Source organism: Muntiacus reevesi, chromosome 17, assembly GCF_963930625.1.
Source record: "Muntiacus reevesi chromosome 17, mMunRee1.1, whole genome shotgun sequence".
Lineage (NCBI taxonomy): Eukaryota > Metazoa > Chordata > Mammalia > Artiodactyla > Cervidae > Muntiacus > Muntiacus reevesi.
Genome location: NC_089265.1, coordinates 61,349,203 through 61,364,253, shown reverse-complemented (window position 1 = coordinate 61,364,253; position 15,051 = coordinate 61,349,203). Strand labels below are relative to the sequence as shown.

General features: G+C 40.3%; 1 protein-coding gene across 1 annotated transcript in view; it reads right to left on the bottom strand.

The window, feature by feature from the left end:
• The window catches only part of LOC136148444 (contactin-associated protein-like 3), a 216,414-nt gene that overhangs the window by 175,421 nt on the left and 25,942 nt on the right, over nucleotides 1-15,051 (bottom strand). The window contains exon 2 of the mRNA XM_065907997.1: nucleotides 4,078-4,188. Coding sequence (XP_065764069.1) covers nucleotides 4,078-4,188 — 111 coding nt within the window. The remainder of the gene's footprint in view (nucleotides 1-4,077; nucleotides 4,189-15,051) is intronic.

Here is a 15,051-nt window from a genome sequence, read left to right as displayed (position 1 = left end):
GTGACCTCCCCTGAGTTCCAATGGGCAGATTCATGCAGTTGTTAATTAGGGAAGGGAGGGATGTGAGACCAGGAAGAAAGAGTCAAGAGCAGCCTTTGGACAAGGTCCTATTTCCCCATCAATGGATATATGCAACAATATCTTGGAGCTATTTTGCAGATATTGAAGCTGCCTCGAGGTGGGAGAAGTTAGCGATTAATGACAGTATGCTGCCCACAAGCCTGGAGACCCCAGGCCAGTTGGACCCGAAGGTTGACTCCATTTACCTCACCACCAAACCATCAGAAGAACGTCCATGAGTTGATCACATCCTCTTTGAACAACTGCTATAAAAACTCTCATAATCTTTCCGAAGTGTGGACACATGATTTTAAAAGCATTAGTCCCACTGTGGCCCCTTGTGCCTGGCAAAGTAATAAAACTATCCTTTATCACTTCACTCCAAACTCTCTCTTAGATTCAACTCAGCAGCAGTGCACAGAGAAACTGAGCTACCGGCCTCAAACAAAATGAGTGTGTAATGCTGTGCCTAGTCGTCCAGTTGGGTCCGACTCTTCGGGACCTCATGGACTATAGCCTGCCAGGCTCTTCTGTCCATGGGGATTCTCCAGCAGAGAATGATAGGGGAAGCACACTGACTGAAACCGCCCACACTGGCCAGGCACCACAGTAAACATTTGCATAAGCTGTTTTCACAGAACTAATAAGCCACCACCAACAGGAAGAGTTCGGGAAAGGTCAAAAGGTGACACCGTGTGTCCAACCACCTCCCGGAATCCTTCTTGCTGGCATCCATCTTGGCATTGCTGGCAATCCTTCTTGCTTGGCACATCCATCCATGTGCCACCAGGAAGGACTCTGAGTTAGAATGATTGGCCAGAGACAACCCGGAAACTAATCCCATCACCATAAAACCCAATGCAAGCCACGTGACAGCAGTTCTCCCGGGTTCCCTTACCCTCCTGCTTTCTACCCGGGAGCACCCCCCCCCCCAATTAAATCTCTTGCTTTATCAGCACACGTGTCTCCTTGGACAATTTAATTATGAGTGTTAGACAAGAGCCCGCTTTGGGGCCCTGGAAGGAGTCCCCCTTCCTGCAACAAGAATGCCGGAGTGGGTTGCCATGCCCTCCTCCAGGGGAATCTTCCCAACTCAGGGATCGAACCCAGGTCTCCTGCATTGCAGGCAGATTCTTTACCTTCTGAGCCACCAGGGAAGCCCAAGAATACTGGAGTGGGCAGCCTATCCCCTTCTCCAGAGGATCGTTCCAACCCAGGAATTGAATTGGGATCTCCTGCATTGCAGGCAGATTCTTTACCAGCTGAGCCACCGGGGAAGCCCAAATGTGTGTATACTTCCTTCTAATCAACTTCAATTAGCTTCTGGTCAGAAAGACACATTTCACCATCACACCTGTGTTTACAGATCGCATGACCAAAGAGAACACAGCGATATTGGAAAGTAGCATCTGAAATGCTACAGAACCAGGCTGAGGAGTAACAGTAATTGTAAAAACAAGAGGCTATTTTTATATGCAAGCTACAGAATGAAAGTCCAGCATGGTTTACCCTAAGATAGTCTTTGCTTTGGGTTTTGCTTTTTTAACTTTCGTCTGGAAAAACTTGGACAAACTGGGTAAAGTTTCCTTAGGAGAGTTTTTAGAAGAAAAAAATGAAGTCATATTGCTGCTGCTGCTAAGTCACTTCAGTCGTGTCCAACTCTGTGTGATCCAACATTCTTATTTAGAATATACAGATTTCAGCTATCTTATTTTTATGAGAAATATTTGGTAACATAATTCTAGGAAATATCAACTTAATATTAATGGAAACAAAAGCAGCCAATATGATTAGGCTCTCTGCTTGGGTTCTGCCTGTCCCTGGAAACACGTGGATCTACCCTGACTCCTCTGCTCATCCCTCTCAATATCCTTCACAGACCTCTTTTTTCTATTTATTGTAAAGTCTTCTCTAAGAAATAGTTTACTCCTTTTCATAAATTAATAGAAAACAAAATAAATACATAAATAAAATGTGAAAGCAAAAATATATATAAAATGAAAAACATTAAATGTGCAATAAATTCTAGTAAATCAGTATTGTAACGTGTTGAATCAGTGACGCACTTTAAAATCATCAGATTCCTTCAATTTTGAATTTTTTGACTCTGGTTTATACATGGGGTTAAATGTATAGACAGACACACATTCACACAATCAAAAGTCATACATAGATTATTCTCTTATCACCTTTATGTATCAGGTATATGAAGTGATGGGCTATTACATATAAAGATCTTGGTGGAAGTTATAATATTGGAGGCATTTCTAATTCTAATGAACATTCTAGAAGTTTGTTGATTTCTGGGCAAAATAAGAAACTAGGAATGTAAGACAGGCCACCTTCTTTAAACCCTACGAATATCATAACATAGACCAAGGGAAGTTTAACCATATAAGGGAGGCCAACATGACTTTCACTGCTCGATCATACACAAAATATTTTTTAAAAGCTAAAACTGCTATATATGAAAAATCATCATCATCATTATGCTCATTCTGCTCATCCACATTTTATACTATCCATATTTTACCTCACAATAATCTAAAGTGAACTAATATGTTCTCCAGCATTCACCAAGACAAAGGAAATGCCAAAAAAAGACTCCAAGATGCTGACTTTTAACAGAAAACACACATAAATAATCCTTTAGAAGGAATATTGATAAATTGTGCTATCTAAAGCATGCTTTAGAAATGGGTCTGAAATCAGGTGGTAGCATCTAGAAATATTTAGCAAAATCTACACTATATGCAATCAGAGTAGCAATAACCATTAAAAAAAACCTCATTAGCTGATTGCCACTCTCTTTAATTAATTTAAACATGCAAAGAGAGTAGTTTAAATATAGAAGATAAGCTTTGTACTTAGCATTTTATAATGATGCCTTATCATACTCTGAGTTATTAATTTTTTAAATTAAATATAATAGAAATAAGTTCATCTTAAACTTCAGGATTTTCCCTTCTAATGTTTATAAACTTTCCAGTGCTACTATACTGACAGTAGTAGAGTCCTGAGTCATAAACATATTCGACATATGCAAATTTGAAACACAACACACAAGTCCCTTGAGCTTCTTTAAACTAATTAAGTATGACTTATTTAGGTTTTACAATTTTAGGGCAACCACTGGAAAGTTTATATGATAAGCTGATATTAGAGTAACCATCAGACCAAAAACGGGTAATTTGATAATTTAATTGATCTCATTGAAATCTAGATTATGGATGATGTTTTGAGGAGTAAATATCTGCCCATAAAATGCCTTTTCCTGGGGAAAGATCATGAAGGTAGGCAATTAACGAACATGCGTTCCCACCATGAGCTCCATGAATTTCTTCACCTGTTTTCTTACTTTTCCCTCCCATTTATCAATCACTTACTAGGTTTTGGAATTTGATTCTTAAGGACACAGTAAATTCAGGATAGACTTAAACGCTAATCTTAGAAAACGTCAAAGAGGGAGAAACACAGTCAATCCCCTAGTCGTATCTCCAGAGTTTACAGCAGTGCTTCTACATGAGGCAGTTAGTTTTAACTTTTACTTTCTGAATAAATCTTTCATTTAAAAAATCTATCTCTTAAAAAAATATCAAAACATTTGAGCTTTACATGTATGCATTCACGTATTTAATCCACTGAATTAATATATGTGCAACAGAAAAAGTAATTTACTCAACAACATTCAAGTAGCAAAAGTGCATGAATATCTCTCCAAAAAATAAGTCACTAACTCATTTCCCACTAATAGGAAGGGGATCTTTATTTTCAGTAGCAGCCTTCACCTGGTCTCCTCAGGCCAAGTCTGGGGATGAAGACTCCCACCATATCCTATGGCAGCTTCACATCTCACAGACATATGCAATGGCCTATTGAGTTTTCCCCAGTGGCTGGGACCCTGGCTCTTCACGTGTTGTTTAAGTTATTCCTGACCAGCATACTTGATTAGTCACCCTTCTATAACCTGTTCTAAAACTAAAAAGTAGATGAACAAGCAAACAGTTGCAGACTCACCATCCCTGCGATTAAGACTTGCAAAGCCAGGGCCATGGCTACTAGACAGCTCTGAGGAACTGGTGAAGGAAGCCCGGGGCAAGGAGGACGCCAGAGGAGCATCACAGTTATCTGGGGGGAAAAACACCACATTCTGGTTAACACATTGATTGACGCATCTCTGTTTTCTTTTCCTGTCTTCCTCCTTCCCTTTTACTTTCATCCCTTTCTCATTCCCCTCCCACTCTTCATCTTTTTCATCCTTAATTTCCTTTCCTTTAACCAACAGGCTAGGACAGCACTAGAGCCTGTAGTAAGCATTAGTCTTGGTCAGAGGTTTATTAGTAAACCTTTAACATCGGCTGAGTGGTAGCATTTGTCACTTACCCATGGTATATACTGTTCCTCCTGCCAAGCAAGACACTTGGGTTCAATCTCTCGGTCAGGAAGATCCCCTGGAGGAGGAAATGGAAACCCACTCCAGTATTCTGCCTGGCAAATCCCATGGACAGAGGAGTTACAATCCATGGAGTCAAAAAGAGCCAGATATGACTGAGCAACTACACAACAAAAACACTGGTGTAAACACTTATACTGTGGCCAATTCAAGGCAATCAATGTGATGTCACTAATCATGAAGTTGGAAAGAGAATGCATGTATTACATCATTATATAGCATTTTCCCCACGCAGATGCAAGATATGTAAATAACCTTAAGAGATTAGATAAAAGTAAGATGCCATAAAATAAAGTAGCAAACACCCTCTTCCAACAACACAAGAGAAGACTCTACACATGGACATCACCAGAGGGTCAACTCTGAAATCAGACTGATTATATTCTTTGCAGTCAAAGATGGAGGAGCTCTATACAGTTAGCAAAAACAAGATTGGGAGTTGACTGTGGCTTAGATTGTGAACTCCTTATTGCCAAATTTAAACTTAAATAGAAAAAGTAGGGAAAATCACTAGACCATTCAGGTGTGACCTAAATCAAATCCCTTATGCTTATATGGTGGAAGTGAGAAATAGATTTAAGGGGCTAGATCTGATAGACAGAGTGCCTGATGAACTATGGATGGAGGCTCATTACATTGTACAGAAGACAGGGATCAAGACCATCCCCAAGAAAAAGAAATGCAAAAAAGCAAAATAGCTGTCTGTGGAGGCCTTACAAATAGCTGTGAAAAGGAAAGAAGCCAAAAGCAAAGGAGAAAAGGAAAGATATACCCATTTGAATGTAGAGTTACAGAAAATAGCAAGGAAAGAGAAAAAGCCCTTCCTCAGTGATCAATGCAAAGAAATGGAGGAAAACAATAGAATGGGAAAGACTAGAGATCTCTTCAAGAAAATTAGAGATACCAAGGGAACATTTCAGGCAAAGATGGGCACAATAAAGGACAGAAAAGGTATGGACCTAAAAGCAGCAGAAGATATTAAGAAGAGGTGGCAAGAATACACAGAAGAACTATACAAAAAAGATCCTCATGACCCAGATAATCACAATGGTGTGATCACGCACCTAGAGCCAGACATCCTGGAATGCGAAGCCAAGTGGGCCTTAGAAAGCACCACTATGAACAAAGCTAGTGGAGGTGACGGAATTCCAGTGGAGCTATTTCAAATGCTAAAAGATGATGCTGTGAAAGTGCTACACTCAATATGCCAACAAATTTGGAAAACTCAGCAGTGGCCACAGGACTGTAAAAGGTCAGTTTTCATTCCAATCCCAAAGAAAGGCAATGTCAAAGAATGCTCAAACTACTGCATAATTGCACTTATCTCACATGCTAGTAAAGTAATGCTCAAAATTCTCCAAGCCAGGCTTCAACAATACATGAACCATGAACTTCCAGATGTTCAAACTGGGTTTAGAAAAGTTAGAGGAACCAGAGATCAAATTGCCAACATCTGCTGGATCATCAAAAAAGCAAGAGAGTTAAAAAAAAAAACATCTACATCTGCTTTATTGACTATGCCAAAGCCTTTGACTGTGTGGATCACAATAAACTGTGGAAAATTCTGAAAGAGATGGGAATACCAGACCACCTGATTTGCCTCTTGAGAAATCTGTATGCAGGTCAGGAAGCAACAGTTAGAACTGGACATGGAACAACAGATTAGCTCCAAATAGGAAAAGGAGTATGTCAAGGCTGTATATTGTCACCCTGCTTATTTAACTTATATGCAGAGTACATCATGAGAAATGCTGGGCTGGATGAAGCACAAGCTGTAATCAAGATTGCCAGGAGAAATATCAATAGCCTCAGATATGCAGATGACACCACTCTTATGGCAGAAAATGAAGAACTAAAGAGCCTCTTGATGAAAGTGAAAGAGAAGAGTGAAAAAGTTGGCTTAAAACTCAGCATTCAGAAAACTAAGATCATGGCATCCAGTCCTATCATTTCTTGGCAAATAGATGTGGAAACAATGGAAACAGTGAGACACTTTATTTTGGGGGGCTCCAAAATCACTGCAGATGGTGACTGCAGCCATGAAATTAAAAGACGCTTATTCCTTCAAAAGAAAGCTATGACCAACCTAAACAGCATATTAAAAAGCAGAGACATTACTTTGCCAACAAAGGTCCATCTAGTCAAGGCTATGGTTTTTCCAGTAGTCATGTATGGATGTGAGAGTTGGAGTATAAAGAAAGCTGAGTGCTGAAGAATTGACGGTTTTGAACTGTGGTGTTGGAGAAGACTCTTGAGAGTCCCTTGGACTGCAAGGAGATCCAACCAGTCCATCGTAAAGGAGATCAGTCCTGGGTGTTCATTGGAAGGACTGATGCTGAAGCTGAAACTCCAGTACTTTGGCCACCTGATGCGAAGAACTGACTCATTTGAAAAGACCCTGATGTTGGGAAAGATTAAAGGTGGGATGACCAATGATGAGATTGTTGGATGGCATCACTGACTCAATGGACATGAGTCTGAGTAAGCTCCAGGAGTTGGTGATGGACAGGGAGGCCTGACTTGCTGCAGTCCGTGCAGTCACAAAGAGTTGGAGATGACTGAGCGACTGAATAAACTAAACTGAAGATGCCATAAAATAAAGTAGAAAGTGTCAAAATTTCAGAATGTATTACTTTGTTTTTATATGATTTACTTTATTATGCTAATTTAATTAATTACTAAATTAATAAGTAATTTAATTTTATAATGATTGTATTTTCATACAAAATTCACTGAAAATTAATGATTAGGTCTTGATAGCTGCTAAAAATTGGCTCCAGCACAATACTCCTCAGTGGGAAAATATTAAAATTACTTCCTTGAAAGTCAGAAAGAACACCTTAATCACTGTTTCTATTGCACACTGCACTAAAAGTCCTATTAGGACATAAAAGAAAATTTAAAAAATAAAAGCACAAAATTGGCAGGAAAAAAGGAACTGTTATCATTTCCAGATGTTATATAGGCTGAAATTCTGAAAGTCATGAGCTAGCTTCATAGTTCCTTATACAAAACTGATTACATTTCTAAACTTATTCATAGCTAGAAAATAAATTAAATAGAATAGCAAATGGTAACAAAACATATAAAATACCTAGGAATGAATCTTACAGAGTTTGCAGGACATTTATGGAAATTATGATAAAAATTGTACTGAAAGACATTAAAGAATAACTGCCTAAGCTCAGACTACAATGATCACAAACAGGAAGACAGCATTTCTAAGGTATCAGTTTTCCCTAGTTTGAACTGAAGATTCATTAGAAGTTCAATCAAAAGCCCAGGAGGGTTTTCATAGAACTTGAAACACTGAACCACACAGTTCAAGGGTTCTTAAGAACATGCAGTATAGATATGATTTAGCAGGTCTGTTAAGATGAATAGAAAAAATTACATCTTCATTTTCAGTAACCTCTAGCTAAATTTTAGCATATTCTTCGATCACAAATGTAGACAAAAGAGACTGCATTCACTAGTACTATGCATTTGTTACCAACATAAGTTACAGATACCTAGAAATATTGTTTATGGTCCTCCTTACTTCAAAATAACAGTATTTATTAAAATCACCACTGCTGCTGCTAAGTCACTTCAGTCGTGTCCGACCCTGTGCTACCCCACAGACGGCAGCCCACCAGGCTCCCCCGTCCCTGGGATTCTCAAGGCAAGAACACTGGAGTGGGTTGCCATTTCCTTCTCCAATGTGTGAAAGTGAAAAGTGAAAGTAAAGTCGCTCAGTCATGTCCGACTTGTAGCGACCCGATGGACTGCAGCCCACCAGACCCCTCTGTCCATGGGATTTTCCAGGCAAGAGTACTGGAGTGGGGTGCCATTGCCTTCTCCAATAATTAAGAAGACATATTATAATTTCTAACATATTGATATCAGCATCTCAATATAACTATTTACTTTGTAACCAGATGTATACATTTTACACATTTACAAGCATTGCTCTGAAAAGAGGTCACAGCTTCAGCAAAGTGCCAGAAGGATCCATGGAACAAAGAAGAGCAAAGAATCTCCCATAGTGAATGCGTGCATTATAGGTACAAAGCTGTTGAGATATTACTGGGACATTATTACCACTGGTACATTTTTCAGAAAATTCCAGAAGATGGGGACCATCCACAATCCATAGTCAGCTCTGCTAACTCAAATGTTAACATGACAGTTTCTCAGGAGGGACAGCCTGTTGAGATGGAGCCTGCATCATTTCCCCCTTTAAATGAAGGGGTTCCTGGTGTCTATGCAACCTCCTCAAAGTCACAAAGCTGTTTGAGGGTAAGTGAGGATTATTTCCATCAACTGCTTACCTCGGCAAGCCTGCTCCTTTCCCAGCTTCCACCTCACCCCAGCACAGCTGTCTTTCTAAGTCTGGCCAGATGCTCCCCACTTAGGCTCATCTTCCTCATCTCACCATTTTGGGATCTCTCCTTACTGGATTGAAAACTTACTGAGGACCAAGTGTGGATTCTGGAGCCAGATGGGGTGTGGGTTTGGCATTTACCAAGCTGCCTACTGTTGGGATGTCAGTAGCCTTCCCTAAGCTTCAGTTATAATATCATCTGTACAATGAAGATGTGACACAACTGAATCACACACTGGGAAAAAGGAAATCATAGGACAACAGAGTTTCTATGAGGACTAAATATTTGTTTTTATTACTTTCAGTATGGTAACACTAGTCACCAAATAAGCTTCTTCAAAAGAGTCTGTAAGCATATTTTCTCCATAGAGAGATATAGAAGGCAGCATTCAGAGTTCCAAGTCATATTTCCTTTTTTTATTATTTCTTCAAAAGGAACCATATGAATCTTAGTCCTTTTTTTAAAAGGGTGAGATGTAATCACTTTTGTGATGCAATATTTGTTTTTGAGAAACAATTTTAAAAGTAATAGCTTTCTTTACAACCCTAATTGTTTCAATTCAATTTCACACAGTCAAATCTGAGAATGCACATGGTCAAAAAACATGACCATGTCCCACTACATAGAAGAGCAACTCTGTATATGCTTTCCATGCATCCACTGTGTTTCCAAGTAAATTATATTCAAGCAATGTGAAGACTCAGATGCCATCCAAAATCTCCCTATTGTTTTCTATCTGAAATGTCTATATTTTGTACTATAATTCCCAGAGACAAAGTTGTAAAGACCCAATTTAATTTTGGGGGGGAATTATTAAAAAATACTTGATTTCCACTGAATATCATTCTTATCAATATTCTGATAAACATAGTTTCTATCCCCAATAAGGATGAATCCTGAAATGCTTCAAAGCTACAAGAATTATTCATAAACAATTGTTTTTCACAAATGAGATAGCAAAACAATTGATAAGTACAAACATTTCCCACCTAGGCAGGAAAAAGAAGTGAGTACAAGTAATAAACTTATAAGAATTAACAAGTGAAAATAGATAATATTACAGTTAAACAGGCTAAAAGTAAGTTTATTTCTCTTCATAATAACCACTCGTAATAATGACCACTTTGTAATAAGCAGGCATACCCCCCTGGAATGAAAAGGACAGTGTGGTGTGCTTAATCCACACAACTGGGGTTCCATTTTCATGCAGACTCCCAACCCATGTCTTCGCTACTTTGGACTCCAGTTCTGAACGTAGCCAACTGTTCTGGGGGCACCGCCAATTTCTCGCCCTCAGCTACACACACAGCGCAGAGGAGGTGATGACCCCTTGGAATCCACAGGACGTCCTAAGCTTATAAGACTGGCATGCAGGACACTCTAGGGACCCTTGCATAATTTCCCAGCTTCAGTTCATTTGCCACCACCCTCACTTGCTCCCAGAAATAGGTGCTGCAGCAGGTCCCAGTGTGTTCCTATCTGCAGCCACCCAATGTGGGTCTCCTTTGGCACCTCTCTGCATGCCATGAGCTTGCATAACTGCACTAGATCCAGTTGTCTAATTTCATGACCCTCGATGCCCACTCTGATGGGAAATAGGGTGGAGGACAGCAGAGGTGATTGCTACTTTCTTGCTTTTTCCAATAAGTTATGCATTCTAATAGTAGAGCATTCTTGGTGGCTCAGACAGTAAAGAATGTGCTTGCGGTGCAGAAGACCTGGGTTCCTTCTCTGGCCTGGGAAGATCCTCTGGAGAACGGAATGGTCACCCACCCCAGTATTCTTGCCTGGAGAATTCCACAGACAGGAGCACGGTGGGCTACAGTTCACGGGCTCACAAAGAGTCAGACACAACCGAGCAACTAGCACTTTTATTTTTCTAATAGTAGAACAAATTTATATCTTTGCCAGAACAAAGTCAGAAAGGCAGCATTAGATCATGTTCCTGGTTAATTTACTTAATTCACACATGCATATGTATTAGGCCTAGCCATTAGAAGAGTCCAAAGATAAGCACTTTTATTTTTACTTCTTCGTTGTTCAGTTCCTCAGTTGTGTCTTACTCCGTGATCCCATGGACTACAGCATAACAGACTGCCCTGCCCTTCACCATCTCCCGGAGCTTGCTCAAACTCATGTCCATTGAGTCAGTGATGCCATCCAACCATCTCGTCCTCTGCCTCACCCTTCTCCTCCTGCTTCCAACCTTTCCCAGCATCAGAGTCTTTTCTAATGAGTCATCTCTTCGCATCAGATGGCCAAAGTATTGGAGATTCAGCTTCAGTATCGGTCCTTCAATTAAAGATAAATATTCTTTCCCTCCCCAATTTTGCATCATAATCATTTCATCAAGTCATAAACACTCCTTTCTTTAATGAAGACTCTTGCTTATCAGTTCAGTTCAGTTCAGTCGCTCAGACGTGTCCAAATCTTTGTGACCTCATGGACGTCAGCACACCAGGCCTCCCTGTCCATCACCAACTTCTGGAATCTACTCAAACTCATCTCCATTGAGTCAGTGATGCCATCCAACCATCTCATCCTCTATTGTCCCCTTCTCCTCCTGTCCTCAATCTTTCCCAGTATCAGGGTCTTTTCAAATGAGTCAGCTCTTCCCATCAGGTGGCCAAAGTACTGGAGTTTCAATTTCAGCATCAGTCCTTCCAATGAACACCCAGGACAGACCTCCTTTAGGATGGATTGGCTGGATCTCCTTGCAGTCCAAGGGACTCTCAAGAATCTTCTCCAACACCACAGTTCAAAAGCATCAATTCTTCGGCACTCAGCTTTCTTCATACTCCAACTCTCACATCCATACATGACTACTGGAAAAACCATAGCCTTGATTAGACAGACCTTTGTTGGCAAAGTAATGTCTCTGATTTTTAATATACTGTCTAGGTTGGTCATAGCCTTCTTTCCAAGGAGTAGGCCTCTTTTAATTTCATGGCTGCAGTCACCATCTGCAGTGATTTTGGAGCCCCCCAAAATAAAGTCTCTCACTGTTTCCATTGTTTCCCCATCTATTTCCCATGAAGTGATGGGACCAGATACCATGATCTTAGTTTTCTGAATGTTGAGATTTAAGACAACTTTTTCACTCTCCTCTTTCACTTTCGTCAAGAGGCTTTTTAGTTCTTTTTCACTTTCTGCCATAAGGATGGTATCATCTGCATACCTGAGGTTATTGATATTTCTCCTGGAAATCTTGATTCCAGCTTATGCTTCATCCAGCCCAATGTTTCTCATGATGTACTCTGCATATAAGTTAAATAAGCAGGGTGACAATATACAGCCTTGATGTACTCCTTTTCCTATTTGGAACCAGTCTGTTGTTCCATGTCCAGTTCTAACTGTTGCTTCCTGACCTGCATACAGGTTTCTCAAGAGGCAGGTCAGGTGGTCTGGTATTCCCATCTCTTTTAGAATTTTCCACAGTTTATTGTGATCCACACAGTCAAAGGCTTTGGCATAGTCAACAAAGCAGATGTAGATGTTTCTTTGTATCTGTCTTGCTTTTTTGATGATCCAGCGGATGTTGGCAATTTCATCTCTGGTTCCTCTAACTTTTCTAAATCCAGCTTGAACATCTGGAATCTCATGGTTCACATATTGTTGTAGCCTGGCTTGGAGAATTTTGAGCATTACTTTACTAGCATGTGAGATGAGTGCAATTGTGTGGTGGTTTGAGCTTTCTTAGACATTGTGACATATTGCATGCAGCACTTTCACAGCATCATCTTTCAGGATTTGCAATAGCTCCACTGGAATTCCATCACATCCACTAGCTTTGTTCTTAGTGATGCTTTCTAAGGTCCACTTGACTTCACATTCCAAGATGTCTGACTCTAGGTGCATCATCACACCATCGTGATTACCTGCATGGTGAAGATCTTTTTTGTACAGTTCTTCTGTGTATTCTTGCCACTTCTTCTTAATATCTTCTGCTTCTGTTAGGTCCCTACCATTTCTGTCCTTTATTGAGCCCATCTTTGCATGAAATATTCCCTTGGTATCTCTAATTTTCTCGAAGAGATCTCTCATCTTTTCCATTCTATTTTTTTCCTCTATTTCTTTGCATTGATTGCTGAGGGAGGCTTTCTTTTCTCTCCTTGCTATTCTTTGAAACTCTGCATTCAAATGGATATATCTTTCCTTTTCTCCTTTGCTTTTCACTTCTTTTCACAGCTATTTGTAAGGCCTCCCCAAACAGCCATTTTGCTTTTTTGCATTTCTTTTTCTTGGGGATGGTCTTGATTCCTGTCTCCTGTACAATGTCACAAACCTCCGTCCATAGTTCATCAGGCTCTCTGTCTATCAGATCTAGCCCCTTAAATCTATTTCTCACTTCCACTGTATCATCATAAGTGATTTGATTTAGGTCATACCTGAATGGCCTAGTGGTTTTCCCTACTTTCTTCAATTTAAGTCTGAATTTGGCAATAAGGACTTGGAGCTGCGAGTGGCAGAGTGGCAGAGATGTGATACCCCACAACCGATGTAAGGAGCAGTGGGTTCGCTTTGCTGGAGCAGCCATAAAGAGATGCCCCACGTCCAAGGTAAGGGAAGCCCCAGTAAGGCAGTAGGTGCTGAGAGAGGGCATCAGAGGGCAGACAGACTGAAGTCTCAATCCCAGAAAACTAGCCAATCTGATCACACGGACCACAGCCTTGTCTAACTCAGTGAAACTAAGCCATGCCGTGTGGGGCCACCCAAGACGGACGGGTCATGGTGGAGAGGTCTGACAGAATGTGGTCCACTGGAGAAGGGAATGACAAACCACTTCAGTATTCTTGCCTTGAGAACCCCACGAACAGCCTGAAAAGGCAAAAAGATAGGATGCGGAATGATGAACTCCCCAGGTCAGTAGGTGCCAAATATGCTACTGGAGATCAGTGGAGAACTAACTCCAGAAAGAATGAAGAGACAGCGCCAAAGAGAAAACAACACCCAGGTGTGGATGTGACTGGTGATAGAAGCAAGGTCCGATGCTGTAAAGAGCAATACTGCATAGAAACCTGGAATGTTAGGTCTATGAATCAAGGCAAATTGGAAGTGGTTAAACAGGAGATGGTAAGAGTGAATGTCGACATTTTAGGAATAAGTGAACTAAAATGGACTGGAATGGGTGAATTTAACTCAGATAATCATTATATCTACTACTGTGGGCAAGAATCCCTTAGAAGAAATGAAGTAGCCATCATAGTCAACAAAAGAGTCTGAATGCAGTACTTGGAATGAATCTCAAAAATGACACAATGATCTCTGTTCATTTCCAAGGCAAACCATTGAATATCATGGTAATCCAAGTCTATGCCCTGACCAGTAATGCTGAAGAAGCTGAAGTTGAATGGTTCTATGAAGATCTACAAGATCTTTTAGAACTAACACCCAAAAAAGATGCCCTTTTCATTATAGGGGACTGGAATGCAAAAGTAAGAAGTCAAGAAACACCTGGAGTAACAGGCAAATTTGGCCTTGGGGTACAGAAAGAAGCAGGGCAAAGGCTAATAGAGTTTTGCCAAGAGAATGCACTGGTCATAGCAAACACCCTCTTCCAACAACACAAGAGAAAACTGTATACGTGGACATCACCAGATGGCCAACAACAAAATCAGATTGATTATATTCTTTGCAGCCAAAGATGGAGAAGCTCTATACAGTCAGCAAAACAATACCAGGAAGTGACTGTGGCTCAGATCATGAACTCCTTATTGCCATTTATATTAGCACCTAAAAATAAAAATACTCAGGTATAAATCTATCAAAATATATATTAGATCTATTTGAGGAAGGGCTTCCCTAGTGGCTCAGATGGTAAAAATCCAGCTGCAATGCAGAAGACCTGGGTTCGACCCCTGGGTCATGAAGTACCCTGGAAAAGGAAACAGCTACCGGCTCCGGTATTCTTGCCTGCAGAATTCCATGCACAGAGAAGCCTGGTTGGCTACAGTCCATGAGGTCACAAACAGTCACTCATGAATGAATGACTAAAAGAGCAACACAGTTTGACAAAAACTATAAGCCTCTGATGAATGAAATCAAAGAAAAGCTAAATATCAATAAATGGAGAGATACTCCGTGTTCATGGACAATAATACTCAGTATTGTTAAGATTTCAATTTTTTCCAATTTGATCATAGATTCAAGGCAATCTCAGTCAAAATTCTA